The sequence below is a fragment of the Atta cephalotes genome, assembly GCF_000143395.1.
Source record: "Atta cephalotes unplaced genomic scaffold scaffold00081, whole genome shotgun sequence".
Lineage (NCBI taxonomy): Eukaryota > Metazoa > Arthropoda > Insecta > Hymenoptera > Formicidae > Atta > Atta cephalotes.
In genome coordinates, this window is record NW_012130145.1 from 280425 (window position 1) to 307331 (window position 26907).

The following is a 26907-nucleotide window of genomic DNA, read 5'->3' on the forward strand; positions in this document are numbered from 1 at the left end:
AGAGAGAGAGAGAGACGATTCGATGACCGTTATATTCCGTACGACAGTCTACGGGACTGAAGAGCCCGGAAACCATAGTCAATATATTATCCTGAATGAGATACTCGGCTACGTGCTAGTACTATAACAAGGTCACGATCAGTATTACTCTGCTCTTCGTCGAGTAACATCGTTCACGGACAGAATAATTTTGTTAAAGTATGTAAAAATTTAGCTAGATACAGAGAATCTGAAATTATTTTGTCAGATTATCAAAATAATTAGTAGGATACTCAAGTATGACGAGTAATGTAAAAAAATAAAAGATTTTTGACATTCTATAATTATCTTGAATGTATTATTACATAATATTATTTTGCTATCAACAAAATTATTTTCAGATCTACATTTTGCTACATTTCTAGATACTTCAGCAAAATTGTTCTTTCCGTGTTCGAATGTTTCATCTTTTCATTCTTTATCAGTCAGAAGTTTCCATACTCGCAACTTGCTCGCATTTATCAGTATTTTTCGACGAACAAGTTCCACTTCAATATTTTGAAATAAAAATACGAATACAAAAAGGAAGATTTATCTTATATATTTTCGGAGCTAATTAAAATTCTTTGCTAAATGTGCTTAAAATGTGATAACAAGATACAATATCTATTATATTCACTTCGATGTCTTTGAACTTACAACGTATCAAAGACACATGCAAGCAGATTGACTTTGGTAAAACCTGAATAAGAAGTAAGTGGATGATTTCAGGCAAGTTTCATAGATAATCCCGCTTAGCGGGAAGCAAATAAATTTGCATTGTAAATTATTTATTCTTTCGCTCATAATAATGCGAATATTTCTATTAAAATTATGGAATTTGTTTTTTCCATTATGACTTTACTGCATGATGTAATCTAATTGAAGTACTATTCTTTGTTTATTATTATGATAATAAGTTCAATGATTAAAGAATAGAGATTATTTAATACGAAATATATATATGTTAAAATCTATCTACTTTTACATTTACTTAAAAAAAAAAAATTATATTCTCTGAAAATAAAATTTATAGTAATTAGAAATTCAAAATACAGATCAAAAATAACAAAAAGTTAATAATAAAAAGAAACTAAAATTTTTAAATTAACAGCTAAAAATGGATTGAATAACGCATGAATAATATTCCAACTTGTGCAAGAAAATCTTATTCATAGGACGAGAGATACCAGTTAAAAAATTTTCTCTTAGTAAGTTGTATTTTACTAATACAGTATATTTGACTTAATTTTCGAAAAATATGAAATGTAAAACATAAAAAATAAATTGCATTATAAACAACAATTTTCTTCTTCTGTTTTTCCTGAAGAAAAAGATCGCAAGTTGTGAAATATCCTACATAAGGCATATATATGTTTAACATATTTACGAAAGGCATAAAGTATTTATAAAAATCTGGTAACTATTCTTTACCATCTTCACTTAATAATCTTTCTTGTGAAAATATGGAATTGTAATAATGGAAATATTGCAATGGAAATATTTTAATTTTAATATTTTAATATTTTGATCTGTATTTTGAACTTCTATTTACTATGAATTTTATTAGAGAGTACGAGTTTTTTTTTTTAAGTAAATGTAAAAGTAGATAAATTTTAATACATATATACATTTCGTATTAAATAATCCCTATTCTTTAATCACTTATTATCATTAACATTAAACAAGGAATGATATTTCAATTAGATTACATGCAGTAAAGTCATAGTGGAAAAAACAATTGCATAATTTTGATAGAAGTACCGTGTTATCATGAATGAAAGAATAAATAATTTACAACGTAAATTTATTTGTTCCTGCTGAAAATAACAATATTTAAATGTCGTGCATAGTTTCCATAAAATTTTTAAAAAAATAATAAAACAGCGCATCGTATTTAATTCATGCATTGATTTATGCATATAAGTTAGAATACTCCTTAGCATTAAATTGAAAATTACTTTCATTTAAAAATTACTGATCGAATATTTTTGCTTCTCCCGGAAAGAAAAAGATTGAGTCTTCTGGCAGCAAAGAATTACATAGCAAATTCTCGAATATTCTGCGTAATAAGTTTCTTTTCTTATTATTTTAGAATAATGGAAACTTCTACGACGTATGTTTTCCACCGTTTTGCAAAGATTAGACCAATATAATTTTCTTTTTGAATTGCTTAGTTATTATATAATATAATTCATTTGTTTCGTATTTTTGATACAAGCAATATTTCATATTTTCACGATTTTTAACTTTTATTTATAATTCAATCTCTGAATTTTCTTCTCTCTCTCTCTCTCTCTCTCTCTCTCGCTCTCTCTCTCTCTAATTTCATTAAGCTTCTAGTACATTGATAATACATATTACAAAGTTCACAATAAGTGTCACATGTCATTATTTGTTCCCAAAAAGAAATCAGATTTTATAGATAAATAAAAAATATATTTACAAACTTTTAATATAACATAATATCTACATCAATTTATTTATCACTATCATGAATATGATCAAAAAACGTCACATGTGCCACTTGTCAAAACATGATTTTTGATAGGAAAACTGATAAAATTGTTCGATAATAGGAAATTGAAGAACTCACACACAAAATAATTGTGAACGCACAAAATTCGCTTGAAATTACTTAACAGATTTGAAAGTTCCACGAGTAATTGATATTCATTTCGCACTGTTATATTGCTCAGACCAAGCCACGTAGCTTCTTCTTTGTCAATTTCTAACGTGATAGTTGCCAAGCTATCGGTTTTATTTCGACAGATTTCAGTATAGCGCGTTGGTTTGGTTCGGTTAGATGTTTTCCTAGAAAATTCTTCAATTCTCTTAATTGAATAAAAAGAAAATGAATAATACTATTATTTACATTATTCATACAAAAAAAATATTTTTTGAGGAAGTTATAATGTCGCTATGTGGTAAACGAAGAAATTTTTTAAGAAAGTGAACGAAGAAATTTTTGAAGGATCTGTTTTCTTATAAAAAGTTACGTTCATAATTATTAGTTACAAAAAATTTTATCATTACATTATCATTGCTATTCGACACATTTATTATGTTCTATAAAATAATAACAGATATTTACTATCTTTTCTGAATTTTAAAAATAATCTTAGAAATTACTTATTATATTAATAAATAATAAGGAATATTCAAGCTTACACAAGATCTTTTTTGCAGAAAATCTATTTAAATCCGTTATATATAAAAAATGTATATGTACTTATTATTTCTTATTTGATATATTTTAATATATTATATTATAAGAAAAGATATACCCAATGTGCTTTTATATAGTTTCATTTTTCTTTTAATTAGAAATCCGTAAGAATATGTCGCAATCATTACCTTTTTTATTTTTGTGAAAAAGGAAAGAAATTACCGAGTGATATATTTGTCCTTCGCGTATAGATACAATTTCGCGCTACACATACACTTGTCGTGTTTCTTTGTTCAATGATATAATAAGAAAATAAATGGAGCATAAGCAATAAATAAATGGAACGAAATATTAATACATTTATTAATTGTGAATGTATGTTATAAATTTTAGTTCTTTAATAAGAAACATCGTGAGAAAATAAAATGGGCATCGAAAGCTTTGTGACAGAAAGCTTAACTTCAGCATCAACTAGCGGATTTTCATTGCTCTTTCCGATTCTTGCTGCGGCGCTTGCTTATTTTCAATATGAAGCTCTAGATAATGAAGCACCACCAATCGACGTACCATCAGAGATGTTATTACCTTCGTATCATTTTATAGTGATAGGCGGTGGTAGTGCAGGCATGTGTCCGAAATTCTCGTTATTTTGTACGAATACAATACGTAATATAAATACAAACATCTCCTTCCTCTATCCTTCTTCTTCTTTTTGCATCAGGAGCCGTAGTTGCCAGCCGTCTATCCGAAATTGAGGATTGGAACGTATTGTTGCTGGAAGCAGGCGGTGACGAACCTGAGGTCTCAGACGTACCTCTTTTGGCCGGATATCTTCAACTGAGTCAGCTGGATTGGCAATACAAAACTGAGGCACAGGATGATGCCTGTCTAGGTATATGATTTTTCTGTTGTTCCTCCGTCAGTCTTTCTTTCTTTATCTTTAAATCATTAAAACAGTATCTTTTTGTTTTTTTCTGTAGTCAAAGTTTCTTCTTTATTTATTATTAAATTTTTGTAGCGATGGAGAACAGCCGTTGCAATTGGCCTAGAGGTAAAGTTTTAGGTGGAAGCAGTGTTCTCAACTATATGCTCTATTTAAGAGGTAATAAGCGAGATTACGACATTTGGGAGCAGCAAGGTAATCCTGGCTGGGGTTCACATGATATCCTGCATTATTTTAAGAAATCCGAAGATAATCAAAATCCTTACTTAATTCACACGCCATATCACGCGAAAGGCGGATTCTTGACGGTGCAGGAAGCACCATGGCACACACCTTTAGCGGCAGCCTTTGTTCAGGCTGGTCAAGAGATGGGATATGAAAATCGTGATATCAATGGCGAGTTTCAAACCGGCTTCATGATCGCCCAGGGTACTATTAGGCGCGGCAGTCGTTGCTCTAGTGCAAAGGCTTTTCTCAGGCCGGCCAGATTTAGGAAGAATCTACATGTGGCGATGCACGCGCATGCAACCAAAGTATTGATACATCCTAAAACAAAGGACATTTACGGAGTAGAATTCGTCAGGGACAACAAAGTCTTTCGCGTGCGCGCAAAGAATGAAGTGATTGTATCCGGCGGGTCGATAAATTCGCCGCAGTTACTAATGTTATCAGGAATCGGGCCAAAGGACCATTTGCGAGAGCTCGGTATTCCAGTGATTCAAGATAGCAAGGTTATTGCAAAAATTTTTTGATGCAAAATTTTTTTAGTTTCTTTCTCTCTCTTTCTTTCGGATCTCTATCGTTACACTTTATTAAATAAAGTCAAAAACTTTCAAAATCATATATAAGATAATACAAATCAGTCAAATTTTCAAGCAATCTCCATTTCATTTATTCATACAATTTGTTTCCGCGTCGCCAGGTAGGCAGCAATTTGCAGGATCATATTGGCTTGGGTGGACTCACATTCATGGTTAATCAAAAGATTTCTATGGTGGAAAAACGACTGCAAAGCGTGCAAACGGTGATGCAATACGCTGCGCTGGGCAACGGACCTCTGACAGTGCTCGGAGGCGTCGAGGGTATCGCCTTCATCAACACCAAATACGCAAACGCTTCGCTGGATTTTCCCGACATTGAGCTGCATTTCATTTCTGGCTCGACAAATTCGGATGGTGGCAGACAACTAAGAAAAGTGCATGGATTAACGAAAAAATTCTACGACGCTGTTTTCGGACCGATCAACGACAAGGATACGTGGAGCGTGATTCCTATGTTGCTACGACCAAAGAGTCGCGGTGTAATCAAATTGCGCAGTAAAAATCCATTCGATTATCCTCTTATTTATCCAAATTATTTCAAGGAAACGGAAGATATCGCTACTTTGATTGAAGGGGTGAAAATCAGTGTAGCTTTGAGCAGGACTGATGCCTTCAAGCGATTCGGAAGTGAGCTCAACTCGCATCAGTTTCCAGGATGCAAACATATACCCATGTATACTGATTCTTATTGGGAATGCATGATCAGATACTATAGTGCCACGATTTATCACCCAGTAGGCACATGCAAAATGGGACCTTACTGGGATCCCGAGGCTGTCGTCGATCCGCAACTCAGAGTCTACGGCGTGACTGGGCTGCGCGTGATCGATGCGTCGATCATGCCCAATCTTGTGAGCGGAAACACGAATGGACCAGCAATCATGATAGGTAAGAGATAGAGATACATTATTAATTATTATTTTTTAATATTTATTATTGTTATATACTATTATTATTGTTATATAGAGTGAATCAGAGTCATTGAACCAGCTTTTTACCCTATGAGAAAATAATTGACTGCACGTTATAATTCAATTAGGTAAGTCGACAATTTTCTCATAGGATAAAAACTTGGTTCAACGACTCTGATTCATCCTATATATATTATATATATTTCATACCTATACATATATTATATATTATTTAATCTGACGGTAACTTGCTTGATAAATTATGATAAATTATCTGATAATTTTGAAGAGCTGATTAAATGATAATTTAAAAAAAATTTTTTAAATATAAAAAATTTGATATGCAGCTCAGAAAGAGTATTGAGTAAAACACTTTATCTAACATATATTTTCTATAAAATATTTTAATACTGTGCATGCATCAGGAAACACAGTAGTGTGTTGGCGCTAAGCCAAGCGTAGCGATATTACTGTATTCTTTTTATTGATATATGCGTATGTCCCACAGAGTGGGATAGTAACTCTATTCATTTAAAATATTTCTGCTATTTTTAGAGATATGAAATAATATATTTATTGAAGTTACTTAGTATCAAGAGAGGTATAATACTATATAATAGTTTTTCTATAGATGGAGGTGCTTCGGAGAAGTCATTTCAAAGTCATCTCCACTTTTTTTAAATGGAATTGTACGATTTTTTTACACAATAAGATTCTTCTAATTATTCTGTACATAAAAGTATTAAGGCAGTGATATAAAAAAGTTACGGGATATAGTTTACGGGATATTTTATATTTTATGCTGGCATATATTGACATAAAATTTTAAATAACTCGTAAACTATTAATTCTTTTATATGAACTTTTATATGAACAGAATAATAAGATGAATCAACTGGTGGAAAGAAAACACATAGTAGCTTTAAAAAAAATATGGAAAAAGGGTAATTTTTTAAATAAGCAATATAAGTACCATAGAAAAACTATTAGTAGTATATCGTACTCTCTTGATGCTATACAACTTTTCAATAAATATATTATTAATATCTCTAAAAATTTAAATCTCTCTAAAATTTAATATCTCTAAAAATAGCAGAAATATTTTAAGTAGACAGAGTTACTGCTCCACTCTGTATATTATATACACATAACATATATTAATTAGAAAGCTGGGCTGTGTGTGTGTATGTAATAACTAAGGAAATATAAAAAAAATTTAATTAGATTTTTTTATAATGTAAAAGGTGTGGCAGATGCAATCTATTTTTCATATTTCCGTCATACTTTACAAGCTTACATAACTGGATTATAGCAGTATTACGATACATACAATTGAAAATTTTTAATATAAGACACAAAAATGAAAATATTTTAAATTATATTTATATATACAGAAAATAAACTTTTATTGTATTTGCATCCTATATTACATAAGTTACATAATTGCACCAGAATATTTAATCTAAGCAAAAAGAATAATTTTTAATTAATTAACAAAAAGTTAAAATTAAATTTAAAATCGATTCACAGAACAATAAATCAACAAGTCATAAATATAAAAATATAATATAATATATAAATAAATATCAGCAAGATATTTATTTTCAGAATAATTTTATTAATTTATGAAAATATATTTGATGAGAACAGGTTTATTCATGTTATATTCGCATGTTGTAATCTTCAAAAATGTTTATACTGAATACAAAATAAATATATTCAAGCGTTAGAAAGAGAGAAAATTCTAAATGCAAAGAGTGCAAACTCTGACAGATTTAATATAAATAATGTTATTTTATCTTATACAATATCATAAACGCCGAAAATATAAGTATGGTCTATTTAAAATATAAATATGGCATAAAACTGTCAAAAATAACAAATTATCAATAAATTATTAATCTTACTGTAATTTTACCGTAAATAATTGTTAGATTGAATCTGACTGATAATTTCACATCTCTATATAGGTGAGAAAGGAGCAGATATGATTAAGAAATATTGGTTAAAGTGGAAGAACAGATACGAAGAAAAGGTAACTAGCAGATGATAAGACGAATCCGCGCGCTTATCTTCGTGATGACAACATATATATCTGTTTTTTATTGCTGCATTCTGAATCGGTGAAATAAGTTGAAACAAACATATATTTATGTATACTAATTGAGAAAGTGCAGCAATAAAAAATAGACCTAATATGATAATACGAGAGCACTAGTGTTGTTGACATGAAAAGAAAAAATTTCAGAAAAAACTGGAAACTCTGAACTCTACTATTTTATTATATTTTGTATAAACCATATTGATATAAGAATATCTGAATCTGAATGTACACGTAATTTTTCGTATAAATATTTACGTGTATGTATCTATATGTTTTTAGAGAGCGCTTGCAAATAACGAAATATTAAAGTTTGATACCATGGCGTAAAATGATGTATAAACATCATTTTACATATAGTCTATTTTTATTTTCTGTTTTTACACTTGACTTCATTAGATTCTCTTTTTTGTTTTCGACAAATATTAAATATATACCTATCTTATTTTCAATTCCAAAAATACACTAATTCAGCAACAGAAAACAGATTTATAATAATGTTATATTATATAACGGTTTTACTGTTGTCGAAATTGAATTTTAATCTTACAATTAGTAAATGATCGATGCTCGATATGAAAAATAAATATTTGAACTCCATTCAAATAATTGTTGATTATTTCTTGCCTTAATTATTCCGTGCGTCGATAAAATTTTCCACTTCTAAAAATAATCCCTTTTACTAAAATAATGGAAAATTTTACGAGGAAAATTCGTATTTTTTACGTTTTAAATAAGTGAGAGAAGCAACTATCATTGTTTTCGTCGGATTTCAAATCAAAACTGCACATTCACAATAATATGTATCAAGATTTAAATTCGTTGAACTGAGCAGTGCGAGTTTAATGTGTAAATGATCACAATTACAATATTACTGTAATTATCGCTGATTAACTATCATTAATCAAAAAGTAATTGGTAGTGAACAATTACCTTAAAGATAATTTATTTAATATTTTTGTCAAGTTTTTTTCTATCTTTTATTTTAAATATTCTATCTTATTTTAAATATTCTTTTTTATAAATTTTTATAAGTAGTAATCAAACTTTTTTGTGGAAAGATTAAACTATCGCTCCCGAAAGAATATGAACAACTGTTGCTGATGACAAAAATATTAAATCATCATTCTGATATCAGAATTTTTTTCTCGTAGATGAATGTGAAGAATGTATGTGAAGAAAAATTAAATTCTAAACTGAATATCAATTAACTTCATTAATTGTAAATCCAATTTCCTTTCTTGTAAATCAATAAAATAAAGAGATCAAGATTGAATATTCACAATCTCAAGATTGAATATTTTTTTAAGTTGTTAAACCGTTATTTATTGTTATTTTTCATTATAGAAAATTAATTTCCTTCGGCAACGAGTCCAAAATCCACTATGATTAAAAACATTTAAAAGATCCGTGACGTAACATTTTTTAAGTAACAATTATAAATTTTTAAATGAAGCATATTCAGGAATCTCTCAGATAATTTAATTGCCAATTGTATATTTATATATCACAAATATATAAATAGGTAATAAACAAATATAATATAAACAGGCAGATTATTATAAATTAAATTAATTAATTTCTGTAAATTATATTACATTTATAATTTTAAATAACATATGCAATCTTGTGAAATTTGCCATAATAAGAACAAATTTCATAACAAAGTTGAATATGTACAATTATTTGATATTGCATCGATTACAAAGTTTCACTAATTGTAAATCTCATTCATATTTACAATGCTTGTATTTAATACGATCTATATTTATTTCATATTAATTTAATCTACAACAATCCATTTTCATGTGAAACGTACTAGAACATTTAAAAATCGCGAGACCTTATTGAAGACATTCGTGACTATGAATGTAACGTGTCCATAAAAGAGAAATAAGTACACGCGTCACTTAGAATTTTTTCATAATTATCTACTAATTGATCTTTTCATAATTACGATTCAACTAATTAAATGCATACGATAACAAAAGTAGAACAACTCAATATGTACAAAAGGTATTGCTTTCTTTTAGACGCAAGTAATAAAATTAGTCTACAATCATACGTGGATTACTTATAGTATGATCGTGAACGTATCTCTATCTACGTACCTTTGCAAATTTTTTACGCTTTTCAAAGTGTTATATTACTATGTAATATACATATAGTATAGCAACGATAATAACAACATACAACATGCCAGTTGTAAAAAATCTATTTTAATATTTTCTGTAAAAAAAGGATTAGAACGACTACAGTAAATTTCTATATGAAATACTGCTAAGGTAAATAAAATCTTTTATCGGCAAGCAATTCTTACGTTTAATTCTTTGTTTAGTTATCGATAAATAGCACATAATTCGTCGGCTTTTCAATAATTAAATACCTCACGCTATTTAGAAATAAAAATATATAAAAATGTAAAAAGTACAAAACAAAATTTATCTAATTTAATCATGTTTGTGTTATTAATTTATTCTAATTAATACTACAAAAGAACTTTTGTAAGTTCTATAATATTAATAAAAAAAATATACAAAATAAATATATTAATACTATAAAAATTCTATATTGGCGAAAACAAATTTTAAAAAATAACTGCAAAAAATATCAAAATAGTTATCTAGGACAAGCGAAGTACAATAGAGAGAACGGCAGATAATGATAAAATATATTAAAATCGTAATCATTAATAGCAAAATGCTAGAATATGTTATACAGATTGTATTATAATAATGGCTGTGAGCATAATAATCGTAGAAAAAATGTTTCAAGAAAAAATCTGTACCGTATATAAATATCTGTAAATACATATTGTATATTATATGATGTATCCGCATGCAGTATTTTTTTTTCTCCTTTTTTTCCTTTCATGCGTATTTTGTGTGTGTGTGTGTGTGTGTGTGTGTGTGTGTGTGTAAATTTTTAGCAATGATATTACTAGAACTTAGTAAAAATAATTAACATTCTCTCTTCAACAACAGGATAATTATATTATATAGAACGACAAATTCAGCACCATCTGATTGCAGTAGTACATGTATACGATGATCATGTCCTTAATTTCGAAGTTGCTCTTCATGATATTGGGATATCTCATTATTAACATGCGTCCAGATATCATGGACAAGGAGAATCGTCTACAAACATTATTAATGGAAAAACTGTTGGCTCAGTATGATTACGTGATAATTGGCGGAGGATCAGCAGGAGCTGTGTTAGCCAGCCGATTGTCAGAGGACGAAAATTGTACCGTCCTTCTGCTCGAAGCTGGCGTCGATGAAGTTCCTTTGTCCGATGTACCATGGTCATATCTCACACTGCAGCGTACATATCTGGATTGGGATTTTAAAACGGAATCGTCGTCCAATTATTGCTTGGCGATGCATAATCATCAATGTAGATGGCCACGTGGCAAGGTATTTTAAATATCTTAATTATTTTATAGATAACAATGTGCATGTACAAAGAACGATGATTAAAAATTAATTTATTCTACACTCGAGAAAACGTTGAATCGTAAACTTTTGAATGTCAGAAGATAGTCGAATCGATAATTTAACAAAGAAATAACTTTTTACAATGGCCTATTATTGATGATATAACTAACAAAAAATCACTTTATGTGAAAAAGAATCAAAAGAATATATAACTAGATAAATAGAATAAAATTTAATCATACAATATTTTGCTCCGCGCAAAACTGTTTCTAAAATGATTAAATTAATAATTTAATTAATTTGTTATTTAATAAAGAATTTGAATTCGAAAAGTTGATTCTGATTGGCATTTATACTTTTATTATTCATATTCTTCAGAACTTTTATTATTCTTTTTTTGAAATAATATGTTTATGGTTTTTCAAATTTGAACATTATGTTATATTAGGCAATCATTAAAATTGTATTGAAAATTGTATTGAACCGTTAATTTTCTTCTTCCGATTCGATGATCGTTTTTCAGATCGGGATTACAAAGTTTGAAATATCAATTTCATTTAAAGTCATTATACAAGCGAATTTATGAGCATGAAATCTCGAAAGGAGTGTTCAAAAACTTTTAAAAAAAATTACTTTGTAGAAATATTATTAATGTGATAAATAGAGGCATTTTTATAATAAAATTTTTATATAAAAAACATTTTTTGATATCTTAAATAGTTTTTGAGACATACAACAAAAAACTAAAAACCACTTTACTTATAATGAGATTTCCCCCTTAAAACCATTTTTTTACTAATTAATATTTTCTAAATTTATCTATTTACGTAACCTATGTCTACTTTCATTAAAATCAATACAAAATTTCATAAAATTAGATTTGACACTCGTAAGATTTTCTTTGTAAATCTTCGCTTGAAACTTTTTTTAATCTATATTTATTATGAAATCTACAATATGCTCCTGTATAGTTTTTGTTTCTACTATAGAAGCACTCAATAAGAAACATCTTTCCTTCGATAGTTATTATTTATGATAACATTTAAAAGCTTATACAATTATTCAAATGAAATTGACGAGTCTCAAATATTCAATTCTAACCAGAAAAACGATCGAAATGCAGAAGGAAAATTATAGTAGTTCACTTTCAATCCTAATAGTCATCCTGCATCATGTATTATTGAAATTTTAACTAAAAATTTTCATTTTTAACAAAAAAATCTTCATTTTAACTAAAAAAATATCAAGGACTATTTTTCGATATAATTCACATTTTCAAGGTGTTAGGTGGTAGCAGTGTATTAAATGCGATGCTTTACATTCGCGGTAACAAAAGGGACTATGATTCTTGGGCGGCTCTTGGTAACGTGGGATGGGATTACGAGAGCGTTTTGCCGTATTTCAAGAGATCAGAAGATGCCAGAGTCAAGGAACTTGCCGACTCGCCTTATCATAAAAAAATGGATACTTGACAGTAGAATATTTTAAGTATAATCCACCGATAGCCGATTATATTGTTCACTCCGGCGAAGAGTTGGGATACAAAGTACACGATGTGAATGGCGCAAATCAGACGGGTTTTACGCATTCTTTTGGTACTTTGAGGGATGGATTAAGATGCAGCACTGCTAAAGCTTATCTCCGTCCCGCTTCAAAGAGGAAAAATCTATACGTCAGCTTGGAATCGTTTGTGGAAAAAATACTAGTGAGAAAAGGTTCAGGAAATCTAATTGTTCTTCTTTAAATATTCTCTTTTGATAAGTTATTAATATCAGATTAATGTAATATATCCGCATTCACGGAGAAAACAAACACGATCTACACATTTTATGATTAGATTGAAGGATTTGAGCGCGTTATTTAGTTCCACACGCATTATTGTCATATTCTTGAGCAGCCTAAGGATAATGACAATATAATGCATGCGGAACTAAATAACGTGCTCGAGTCCTCCAATCTAATCATAAAGTGTGTAGATAGTTCTCTTCGTGGAAGTGATATTCATTCATTTTATCAATGTTGTACGTAATATACTAATGGAAATATAAGTATTGATTTCCGGTCAGATCATTAGACATTATTTATGAGATAATTATACAGCGAAATCAAGTTGCGGTTTTGATGATATCGCAGGCATCATTTGTATAAAGAAATAAACGAATAAAAGAAGCAACTTGTTTGCAGATGATAAATCGAAAGTGGCGCAAGGGGTGCTGTTCCGCAAGGGTAAAAGACGTTTCATAGTTGGAGCAAAACGCGAAGTGATTCTCTCTGCAGGGGCGATACAGTCGCCACAATTATTGATGTTGTCGGGAATTGGGCCGAGGCATCATCTCGAGAAGATGAACATATCTGTGGTGCATCATGCACCTGGTGTAGGACAAAATCTTCAAGATCACGTGGGAATGGGTGGGATAATCTATATCATCGATCCTCCGCACAGTATATCAGAACGAAACAAATTCAGTATGAAACTATCTGAAATTACAAAGTTGAGAAACATTCGAGAAATGCTGTGGAACAGTTCTGGTCCTCTCTATACGACAGCATACAGTGCTGGAATGGCGTTTCTCAATACCAAGTAAGCAATATATATTATGTGAGAGAATCCCGTTTGCCTACATCTCATTTGCTTACAGATCGGCAGCCTACATGTATTGTCTATAGCTCGATTGTTTATGTGCACTTTTGCGCACGAATAAAAATTTCAAAAACGAAGTCACGTTTGTCTATGGCAACAGAAAAAATTAGTCAGTTAATGCTTAGTGATTCTTTAATATGATTGGTTCTTGCCTTCAGTTCTTTGTTCTAAATCTAAATGTAGGAATCAATCGTATTAAAGAATTAAGCGCTAACTAATTAGTTTTCTCTGTTGAACGCAGCCTATTAATTAACAATCAATCTGTAGGCAAATGTGATTTCGTTTCTGAAATTTTTATTTGTGCGCAAAAGTCCAGCAGTGTCCTGTTGTTTTGGAAAAAAATATCCATAATTTTTTTATATATATATTCAATGCATTCAATGACTGATTCAATTTCTTGCAGTATGTCATTTGGTAAAATTAATGTGTTAACCCTAATGGAAAAATTTCGCTGAAATTAATCCACGTTTTGGGGCATTTTAGTCCGAAATTTCAACATTTCAGAAAAATTCCAGCTTCTTAGTTGAATTCCAGATTTTTAGCTAAAAAATTCATTTTCAGCAAAATTTCACAGAAATTTCAATAAAAATTTCCGAGAAATTTCAGTTCAATTTCAACGATTTTTCGGTATGTTGTATAGGTGAAAAATTCACTTTCAGTGAAATTTCAGTAAATTTTTAGCAATTTCACTGAAATGTTCCAAAACATGGAATAATTTCAACGAAATTTTTTCATCAAGGGAATGATTGATATTGTTTTATACGATACTGTTTTGATATGGATTAATGATGTAGATTATCTTTGTAGTGAAGGTCGAGATAAAAGTCACAGATAGATATTGACTTTAAAATTATACAGAATATATTAGTATATTAGAATAATAAATTATGAAAATGATATAAATATAGAGCATCAACAAATGTTGTTTTTATTACTTAATTATCATTCGCATTTTTATTAGAAAGATATAATCTTGCTATTATAAATATTAAAGGATTCGTTACGTATACGTGAGAATGGTCTTAGAAATGATATCTCGCATATTTGTTCCTCCGTGATAATTAACCGTGGTACTAAACGAATGTGTCCGCGTGCGTAGATTTCGCAAAGAGCCCGTTTTCCTTCAGCTTCACGCAAATATCCCATGCGTCGATCTTTTCATTGATAACGATGACGTTCAACAGGCCCTTTCCTCTCACTAAAGTAATTATCTTCTTCGACTTGTTAAGCTCATCTCTGAATAAGTGATCGACTTTTTCGGCATTTTCAGCAAGTTTCTCTTCCTCTAGGACGAAAAGCGCTTCGAAAGCAATCTTGCATTCCAAAGAATTATCACTATAAGTATAAGAAATGCTCTTCAGGCTTGATTGTGCATGGGATCATTCGCTAATATCCCGGAAACAGGATAAAATCCTCTGATGCTTTATCGAATATCAGGATATTCGGCTTTACATTTTCATAATCCATTGCGATCCTCTTCCCTGTTCTCGCTAAGTCGGTTTGTACTTTATCTGCAATCCACAGCACATTGCGTTGCAAAGTTCTCGAATTCCTCTCAGATCCGTCCTTTTTGAGATAACAACAATTTTAAGGATAAGGCTCGAAGGTGGCTTATTTCTTTTTAAATTTTTGCACGTAAAAAGCTTATCTTAGGACACAATATCAGCTTCATCTTTTTAGGCTCCATTATAAAGGCGTAGACATTTGGATCGACGAGAGTTCGTTGAAGCACCGGGAAATCGTCATAAGATATGTATATATGACTTCGAAGCCCGGCATAAATGCACGAAGCCGTTGTAACTGCTAGGATCGATACTCGAAGAAATAGCGTTCACAGTTTCTTCCTCAGAAATTGCCTTCCAACAAACACTATCTTGGCTTAATTCTGCGATATATCCTTATATAAGTATCCCCATTTACGTACCAATTTGCATGCTGTTTCACCACTTTCTACTTCTATTCATTGGTAATTATTTGTCATAGCTGAAGAAATGATTTTTTTTTAATATGAATAAATTCGATAGCATCTATAACATCTTGTCGATATGAGTTTGAGGTTTGGGAATCAAAATTAATACTTTGTATCTAAAAAGTTTCGTAATATATATTCTTCGAATTCATCTAAATGATCTAAATAAAATGTCAGAGTTAAAGTCTTCGCCTGGTTAATCATCGCTTTGTAGATTTTGGGATGACAATGGTCTTGATTAACTGCCAAATAAGCGCTTAGAAAACCGAAGTATCGTTTCCCCTCAACGTCCCACCCTGACTTTTGTATAGAGTCACAAGAAGTGAATGATAATTGTGAGCACCATATTTAGATCAAATATTTGAGATGTAAGTGGCATTGAATGTGCTAAAAAAGAAGAAACATTTAAGTTTTGAGAGTATTTAAATTACTTTTAAGTATTTCTTTTTAAGTATTTCAATAATAAGAAAGTAATTATATACAAATAAATTGGATACAGATTGCTTTAAAAATATATAATATAATATAGCAATCTAATTTATACAAATTATGATAAAATCACAAAATTAATACTAATTAATTATATTACCTGAGACCTAGGGCAATAATAACGTTTTTGATGATCTTTTGATATTTTGCAGTCTCTTAATGGTTTCATCATAAATTACTTCCTTGTTAAACTCTCACTTACTACACGTGTTTTCATTTCCATCGTTACTATACAGGGATTTAGTTGATGTTCAAGTGTTCATACTTTTAATTTTCAGTAAAATATACCGATTAAAGTAACTGTGTAAAATCTTTATTCTGGAAGAATACATAAAGAAGAGCCTCGTAAAGAGTATAAGTAGAGTTGCCGAAAATTGTAAATTGCAAAAAAAAATTTAACAACAAATTAAAAGAGAATTTTTCAAATAAAATCACAAAAGACACTTTTATTTTAAAAAATTACTAATCATATTTAAAATAGAGATAAAAATAAAAGAATTAAAGGAATGAATATGTATATTTCAATAAACAAATATGTCAATAGATTTCCATATAAATATATTTATCTCGAGAAGTTTTGAATCTTGAAAATTGTGACTTTTTGAAAAAACATGAGCAGTATCGCTTCTTTATATAAAGTGACAAACGTTAGATAGGGGAAAGAATGAATATCAACTTTTTTCTCCTCCCCGGTTTCTATAAATGCTACGTGATTTCACACGTTGTAAGTATGCCATACCTTAATATATAATAAATAAGGATTAATATTTTGGACCGTGAGTTAAGTAGTCCATTTTAAATTAAATATATATAACCTTCGCAACTGTTCTGTCAATTATAATGGAGTGAAAGTTTGTTTGAAAAGACAGCCACAACTGTCTTATCTGAATTATTATTAATTTCATTATTTATTCGAAATTCACATATAAAATTGTATATTGTTATCAGTAATAATTTCTTTTTCTGTTGATTAATATTAAAAATGCGTCAGTACATGTATAACAGGTATTTTAATATCCTTTCCTCCTGTCAGTCTGGTTTTTGTCGATCTCACAGCACGATGGAATTGCTTCACATCTCTAACATTGTGCTTCGTAATTTCGACAATAGTCGCCTTACTTCCATCGTTGCGCTGGACTTCACAAAGACTTTCGATACCGTCAATCATGACCTACTTTTAGCCGAACTCAAGTTATGCGGTCTTTCTCATTCTGCCCTCTTGCTAATTTATTCGTTTTCCTTTCGTCTTTCATCTTTCCTTACAAATCGCACGTAGCAAGTTGTCATATACAGAGTGTCCCATTTTAATCGATCAAATATTTCTTGAACAATGCATTTTAAGGAAAAATGTTTCAGACAAAAGTTTTGGGACTTTGAGGAGGGCATAAGATAATTTGAGTGGCGTCATCAGAGCAAGATCACTTTGAATTTTTTAAATGGAATCCCCCATTTTATATTATTCTTATGTAGCTTACCTCGAGAACTTTCAAATAACATTTGTCAAGATCAAGATCATTGCAGATTGTTCCTCTTATTTTTATTTTTGCAAAAATCTCTTTTACATAAAAATAAAAATAAGAGGTACAACCTCCAATAACTTTGAACTTGACAAATGTATTCAGAACATACTCTTGAATAACATTTAAGAGGTTTTTAACCGTCGATCGAGCCTTACCTTGCGTAATGCCTGCTAATGCCTGAGATGTTGCAACTTACAAGCCTTACAAGCCTTACAATAACTCGAAAAGTACTTAATGAAAATGAACTTAATTAGTGTTTTGGAAAGCTTTCGAGATAGCTACAAGAATATATAACGAAAAATAAAGAATTTCATTTAAAAAATTCAAAGTAATCTTATCTTGACTTTGATGATGCCATCCAAAATCAAACTAATGGCACATTTCATGTCCCCTTCAAAGTCTCAAAACTTTTGTCTGAAACATTTTTCCTTAAAATGCACTGTTCAAGAAATATTTGAAGTGATTGATTAAAATGAGACATCTTGTATAATCCTTTTCCTTTTTTCTTCTCGTGCCGTTCTCTCTGAATGTTCTGAATTCCCCAAGAATTCATTCTCAGACTTTTACTTTTTAATATTTTTGTCTCTGATTTGTCTAATATTTCTTTATATTATATATTCCTCCGAGCAAATGCTCTTTATGCAAATGACGTAATTTTTCTCAAATCCTTTCATCCATTCGATGCTTTAACAATCTGTTCTACTTTGAATACAGATGTAAAATCTATTGCAGAATGGTCCACTGATAATGCTCTGTATCTAAATCCTTCTAAAACATCCTTCCTGATCGTCGCTTCTTCAACATTGTTATCCGGTATTTAGTCCTTCGACATTTCTCTTAATTCTATTCCAATTCCTCGCTCCTCCTCTATTAAGATTCTTGGTGTCCATGTTGACTCTTCATAATCATTCGAGTTATACGTGACCGTCAAGGATTGCTTATACTTTACATCTTCTTTCCCCTTACGTCTTCTTCGTAATATCCTTTCCTGCTCTAAAAAACTCCTCACTTTTCAATTGCTTGTTATTTTTTTATTTGATTGACGTCGTCTACGTTTCGGCTCTTAACCAACATCTGCTAAATCTCGTACAGTGTCTCCAAAATTCTTCTCCTATTGCATCCGTAAATATAGCCATATGTCTCAGTATTATCAGAGATCTGGCTGGCTTAAGATTTAGCAACGTTTTATTCTCCATCTGTCTTATATTTTCATTGTCATGCTGTCTTATATTTTCTTTCCTTCACTCCAATACTTCTCTATATCTGTAACATCTTCTTCAGTTGAACTCTAAACATTATTACTCTTTTAACCCTCTTGTCACCAAGATACCAAGATTACTTATCCTTTCCCATATATCGTTTCACTAAATTCTGTGCTGCTTTCTTCTACACCTCTGTCAAATATTTTAATTCCCTTCCTGATTCATAAAAATGTCTCTCTATCCTCTTTTCGTTCCGCTGAGTCGCGTCACTCACAGTATTTAAACGAGACTGATGAAATTAGTATGTTTGCGAGTGTATGCGCGTATGTATGTGTGTATGTGTGTATAATTGCAGCTACTGATTTATCTCTTATTTCATTGTTATCTTATTTCGGTTTATTTATTGGTAACTTTGTAACAGCAATTTTGCTGACGCCTAATCATTTGCAAGCTACTATTGTCTATTGCATTTATGTTATTATTGCATGTTAACTATAGTCTATTGTATCATATTATGTCTATTATTCTATTACTCTGTAGTCTTTTTCATAAAGCTTTGCAATAAACTAAACTAAATTAAATTAAATTAAATTAAATTAAATTATTTAAAGAGAAAATAATACTTTCTTCATCTATCGAAAAAAAAATGTTTCGGAAACGCGCACATTTTTTATTTTTATTTGGATAAATTTTAGAAGTATTCTAAAATTTTAATTAAAAAGATTACATTTTAAATGACGATAAGATGATGATAAGATTAAATGACGTATAATTTTTTTTATATTATAGTTCACTTTTTTTACGCGTACATTTTAAGACTAAAGTTTAAAAAAATCTTGAAGATGTACGCGTAAAAAAATTAAATGAATAGTTTTAGAATGACAGCATCAATTTGCACCAATTGGCTAATTTGATTCAATATGATAATTCTGAAACTTTGTAAAGATGTGACAACGAAGAATTAAAATTAATTTCGTTACATTACATACATTATATATTGTATATAACATAATTAAATAATTATATAAATTATTATATAATTTATATAATTATATAAATATTAGTCATATTTTACAATGAAAATGTCTTTTAAATTTAATATATCAAATTATTTATCTTTTTCATAAAAGATTTTAATTAGATTGTTTTTTTAATTTTTTCCGATTAATATTTAGATTGTTAAAATAATAATAGTAAAAGCTTAAAAAAATAAATTCTACTATATTCTTACAAAGATTGTTTCAATCAGTATATTCTCAGTAGTCACTGATCAAATCAATCACAAGCGAACTTATAAGCTTGTCTCGAAGATTAGTCAGTAGTAAATATTGCATTTCGATACGAGAATCTCGGAATATCGTCTCAGAACTTTTCGTGTCATTAAAAGTAACATTTCCGAGATTATCATATGTTTTTTTTTGTCTCGTCTCGAAAAAATTGGAGACATATCAGAATAAGAAATAAACATTACTTATGAAAAAGTTCAGAGGCACCTATCATGGAATCGAAGTTATTCTCTAGATTTCTATTGTGTTTTCGAAAACGGAATAATTCCGAATCCGGAATCGGAATCCATTCCGATTGTTTCCACATAATAGGTGCCCAGTCATTGATTCCGTCGCATCGGCTTAATAAAAAACACATATTTTTGCATCAGCAGTAGCCAAAATTAATTAAATTTAAATATTAAAAGATCAAGCTCAAATCAAATAATTGATTTAAAAAAATTAATTGTATAATATTAGTTAAGAAAATTAATTAATATACATTTACAGCTCTTAATGACAATTAAAACATTTTATTCATTTGAATAAAATAAAAATAAAGTGTTGTAATTATTATTTATTGTTATTATTTATTGTTATTAATTTATTATAACTTTAGAAAATATTCTTATTAATATTTTATGGAGTATATTTTATGGAGTACACAAACATAAATAAAGATGCACCAATCTCAAAATTTTTTACAAAATTTACGAAATTTTACAGCGTGAATTAAAAATTGCGCACAAATGCGATTTACAGTTTTCGAAAGAATGAATTTTTGTAAAAAATTTTGAGATCTGATATATACCTTCATAAAATATCAGGCTAATTTTTGAAGTATTTATCCGAAAAACAAGAAATTTCAAGCTGCAAAATGGTGATCCTTTAATTTTGTTGAGTAGTATATTATAATTATCATTTTTTATTTATTATTATTTTTATTATTATTTATTTATTACTTATTGTTACTTATTATTGTTACTTATTGTTGTTATTTATTTTTTACTTATTTTTTACTTATTTATTACTTATTATCATTTTTTTATAATTTATTATTATTATCTTTATTTGTTTATTTAAGTGTCGCATCATAAGTTTATTATTTAAGAGTTATAATAATTGAATAAATAATTGGATAATCGTTATAAAAACAAGTAAAATATATTTATAATAAATATATAAATATATAATATTTTATTATAAATATATAATAAAGTTTTTAAGTTAAATGAAAAATATCGAAGAGCGATAACAAAGAAAAGATCTGTTTTATCAATGAATTTTTTCAGAAAAACTATGCATTTAGTCGGTTAAGGGTCCAATAAACCAGTTTTTGAGAAAAAATATCCTTAAAACTAAATCACACTCCTAATAGTATTATTAATCACGTTCTCCTTTTATCTGATATTTCATCGATTCGTTGCTTTTTGCATAGATTATCACACATTATTTTTCTTTATATCTTTATGTCTTTATGACAGTTATAAATATGCTGCTTGATTATAAATATTTCAAATAAATGAAACAAAAATAGTCAATATTCTCGAATGTCTCGAGATAAAATTCAGGAATCTTGAGAAGCGAGAATATCGGTCCATCGAGACGATGTAAAATTGTATCAATCATTTGTTTTCGTCGAAACTAATACCCTATTTATAATCTTTCCTTAAAGAAAAGAATTCCTTGTTTCTCATTTCACATTTCATAAACCTTCTTTGACCAAACAAGGAGCCTTAGCTTCCTTTTCTCAAGGGAGGTTACAAGTTTCTTTAAGAAGATGTAACCTTCATAACTAAGCAAATTCCGTTCGTCACACAGGTGACTTTTATTTTCGATAACTTTTAATTTAGATTTGTCGCATCGATCTTTTAATTTTCAATAGCTTTTTCTTCGAAAATATTAAGCTGTGCCAAAAACATTTTCTCCTTCTCCATGTAATAAGTAGCATTATGGCGAATTCAATTGGAAGCACTAGTGCGGACGGTATATTGATGTATATTACAGCTGATGTATACTGATTTAATTTGAATATAAAAATGAAATGCAAATATTATGAAATACATACTTTATCTAATAGTACAATAAAATGTATTGAATATTACACGATTTAATCGAATCTATGTTTATTTATAAACATATCTTTACGTTATTTTGTGTACGGCGGCTTTAATGCGCACCGAGTGTCCAATCGAATTCGCTATTAGTTTTATCTTTTTTCATTATTTTTGCAAAATGATCACGACTTTATTTAATCAACAATGCCTTCGCAGCCTTTATTCGTAATTCACGATATTAAAAAAGTTTATATATATATATATATATATATATATATTATGATATGCTACCTTCAGTATGTTACTAAAAATCCCTAAAATATTCTTTCTTGATGAAAGAAGATTTGAGATCCATTTACGACAAGATCTTGGAGAATCGAGGAATGTTTCCTCCACTTTTGAAATGAAGAAGGACTATGAATACGAATGTAAGTCTCAATATTTTCTCGTCTCATCTCGCTCGAATGCTAATTAGCAATCAACCTGTAAACAAATGTGACTTCGTTTCTGAAATTTTTATTTGTGCACAAAAGTGCTTGTAGACAATCGATCTTTAGGCAAATGAGATGTAGGCAAACGATACTGTAGCCAATTGAATTGTATAGACAAAAGGAGCTTTCTCTCCATATATATATGTTTTTTTCCTCCCTCCTCCAAAATTTATTTAACTCATCGGTTCTTAATTAGGAATTAAAGGTGGAATAAGGTTTAAATTGAATTATAAACTATATTTAAAAAATAAAATTTCTTTAATGATAATAATTAATTTGTTCAAAACAATCTTTATGCTGCAGATATGCAGACGGATTCGATTATCCGGACATACAGCTGATATTCTCGGCTTTCTCAGATTATGGAATTCTCGCAGCAAATTTATACGGGGTTGAGTCGAATACTGCCACTAGATTGTATGAAAATATCACAAAAGATACTCAAGCTTTCGGAATTTTTCCGCTTCTTTTAAGACCACGCAGCAGAGGCTTCATCGAGCTAAAATCGACTGATCCGGATGAGGCTCCCGCTATTGTTCCAAATTATTTCGAGGACTCACGTGATCTCCAAGTTCTAGTACGTTATCTATCATTTTTTTGATCGTAAAAAGGTACAATAACTGCTTTCAACTGATGATTAACTAACTTATTGATAATAATAAAGCCAATTAGTGTACGAGATATTTATAATTTGTTGAACATGCTTCAGTTTGCTCACGATAAATGAATCGATAAGACAGAGTTTCGCGGAAATTATAAAATTAAAAACAAGATAATAAATTATTGAAGATAATCCCAATCATAAATAGATCCTCTAAAAAATAAATCTCCTCATTAAATCAATATTGAGCTGTATAATACTGACTTTTTCGAGAATTAAAATAATTATCAATATTGAAAAGAAAAAATTAAGAAGGCTTGGGTAAAAATGTGTTATAAGGACTTGAAAGAGATGATTATGTTAATTTCATAGGTAGAGAGCGTGAGATTTATGGAAAGGATGAGACGTACTCGTCTTATGCGGAAGTTAAATGCTCGATCAAATCCAAATCCGATACCAGGATGTTCGCAGTTTGATAGCTCGTCGGATAAGTATTGGGCTTGCTACGCACGTCATTTCACATCGACAATATACCATCCGGTTGGCACTTGCAAGATGGGGCTTGCCAGCGATTGTTACGCCGTCGTTGATGCTAGATTAAGAGTTCATGGGATTGCAAGACTACGAGTGATCGACGCTTCGATCATGCCGTATCTAGTTTCAGGGAATATTAACGTACCAACGATTATGATTGCAGAGAAAGGTGCCGATATGATAAAGGAAGATTGGCAATCTTGATTCGCCACGCGCGCTTAAGATTGCGTTTCGTAAATAGTCAACGCAGGCTATCGCCATTTTTTATATTACTGTATGTATAATATAATATAATTGATACATTTTTTTTGTAATAATCGACCATAAAAAAATTATTTGATGAACTTTGACCGTGCTTCTCTATTTTGTTAATAACACTAATAGATAATTGTACAATCATCATGATTGACATTTGTTTAGAAACATAATAAAACATTTAAATCTGTTCTACTATATGCTTTTTGTTTTCAGTTTTTTGCTTTTTGCTATTTTTTTACATCTTATCTTTTTGCTTCTTATTCGGTTTTTTGTTTTATATCATATCTGAGATAAGAATTAACGAACTTCGAAAAAAACAAGAAATACATAGCAAGAAATATAATTATCGATAAAACGGTTATAAAGGAGTTAAAAGCAAAAAGTAAAAAACAAAAAACAGGAAACAAAGAGTACATCATAGAATAGGCTTTATAAATAGTAATTGTTTGCAGAGTGCTTACTTTCGTTACAGAACACTAATTATAATTCAAAGTTATCTTAAATTCCTGTCCCATTATCTAATTATATTTTTCGTTATTATCATAGTAAGACGTTATTATCATAAATTATGATAAATGCAAAAAGCTTTAAGAATGTTTCGTTATGGTGTTATATTTAAGTTTCTCAAATATATTCCAATATTTAAATACATATCTTCTGTTTTTTTTACATCTAAAAATATAATGATAATTTTATATTGAATTAAGATAAAAATTATTTTGATTATAAAGATAAAAATTATTTTCCCTTTATGTCATTGATACGATCTTTCAAATTGCGTAATTACATCAATGTACATTGTAGATCATTATTATTTATCAATTTAATTAATCAAAAATTGAATGTTTGCTGTGCATGTTTTAACACGATGTACATTTATCATGCTCGCATGAACAAACCTCTATATATTGCAATATATTCTTTTGTATGTTTTATATATTGAGTATACAAAAAAGTCCTGGACCCTTAAATATCTTGATAAGTAAGAATATCTGAGAAAAGTTCAGTAACATTGTTTATTAAAATTCATAGAATGTAAATTGAGAGTACGCGCGCGTATGTGCGAATGGTACGATATACGATATATATGCATACCGTCAGCTAAAGATCTTGTACAGTAGATACAAGGAAACTTATTTATAATTTATACTTCTTATTCTATAAATTAACAATGGTCCTTAACAATGACATCTCGTTGGTTATAATTAAAATGTGAATACGTATTATTTCAAATTCACATGTGCGTATACGTATTTACTTTCAATTATAATACGTAATGACGCGTGATCCATGTATACAAGTGCGTGATGCGTGTTGTTAAATTAAGGCCTTTTTCTCCACCGCACAAATATGCGGTCTTTTTGTACTTTTTCATATATCCGAAATATAAATAGCGACAGAGGGTTCACTTTCTTACTATAAATCAGTATAAATTCTTCGCCTACGGTATCTGCGGGATAATAATAAGAAGTTAACAGAGCCTCGTAATATCAGCTAGAAGTAATTTCATATTTAAGGTAAGATTTTTTATTCTAATAAAAAGAACAAAATGCGAGATATAAAACACAGCACTGTTTTACATTATCGTATATCACTCGTTATAAATTATTCATAAACACATTATTCATAAATTATTATATGTTCCATTAAATGAAAATATTATATATTATATACAAGGCTCAAGAATCAAAATACTACACAGCAAAAAAGTTCGTAAAAATAAGTTAAAGTATTTACTATTTATTTATTTATTTATCATTTATTTCGAATAGTAATTTTTGTAATAAAAACGTTTGAAATTTTTAGTTGAAACCACCATTAGAAATTATAATTACACTGAGAAAAAAATGCTATTGATTCAATTAAAGTCTATGTTACGGACTGTCACTAACATAAGTAATTAATTCATGTATATTTTTATTGACGTAAAGGCATAAATTATTATTTCAATAATCAAGGCCTTGTGACTTTAATTGAATTTTTATCTTAGTATACTTATAAATCATGTGATATAATCATAACCGTATTCTACATAATTGGCCAATTTGTTATCTTCATGTCTCAAAAATTACTGCTCGAAAGTTCAAGCTAAAAATAAATATTCTCATAATTTATTTTTTTTTAATTTTCTTGTATTTTGATTCGTAATATTTTAATTGGTAATTTTGAGACTTCATATAATAGAAGTTCATGCAATTTTTAAAATGAAAAAATTTTTAGCGTCCATTTAACAGGGCTACATCATGATTGCAGTAAATTTTCAACGAACAATCGATTTATTTCTTTATTGGCGTTCAATGAAACTTCACTTGTATTTTTTTAATTCGGCGTAAATTTGACCGAGTTATGTAAATACAATTGTGATTTCGAGATCCAGACTCTTTTTCTAGTAATTTTTAATTACTAAATTTTTAATATACCACATAACACATGCGCGCGCGAACACAATACAATTTATAATTTCTCTCTCTCTCTCT

General features: G+C 29.3%; 2 protein-coding genes across 2 annotated transcripts; both read left to right on the forward strand.

Annotated features, from left to right (window-relative positions):
• The first annotated feature begins 3612 nt into the window (after nt 1–3612).
• Nucleotides 3613–7912, forward strand: LOC105624555 (glucose dehydrogenase [FAD, quinone]). The gene is made up of 5 exons (XM_012205916.1): nt 3613–3811; nt 3909–4079; nt 4206–4861; nt 5053–5839; nt 7833–7912. Exons 1-5 carry the CDS (start codon nt 3613–3615, stop codon nt 7910–7912), a joined length of 1893 nt encoding a protein of 630 aa, XP_012061306.1.
• Nucleotides 7913–11016: 3104 nt separating this feature from the next.
• Nucleotides 11017–24376, forward strand: LOC105624557 (glucose dehydrogenase [FAD, quinone]-like). The gene is given in 6 exon segments (XM_012205917.1): nt 11017–11382; nt 12684–12861; nt 12864–13118; nt 13588–13984; nt 23341–23614; nt 24011–24376. Coding segments are annotated over 6 exon segments (1836 nt in total).
• Nucleotides 24377–26907: the final 2531 nt, after the last annotated feature.

Excerpts from the sequence above, each read along its gene's own strand:
- LOC105624555 (XM_012205916.1), top strand. The coding sequence starts at position 3,613 with ATGGGCATCGAAAGCTTTGTGACAGAAAGCTTAACTTCAGCATCAACT. Across the intron at positions 4,080-4,205 it reads ACAGGATGATGCCTGTCTAG|CGATGGAGAACAGCCGTTGC; the intron begins GTATATGATTTT and ends AAATTTTTGTAG. Across the intron at positions 5,840-7,832 it reads TGGACCAGCAATCATGATAG|GTGAGAAAGGAGCAGATATG; the intron begins GTAAGAGATAGA and ends ATCTCTATATAG.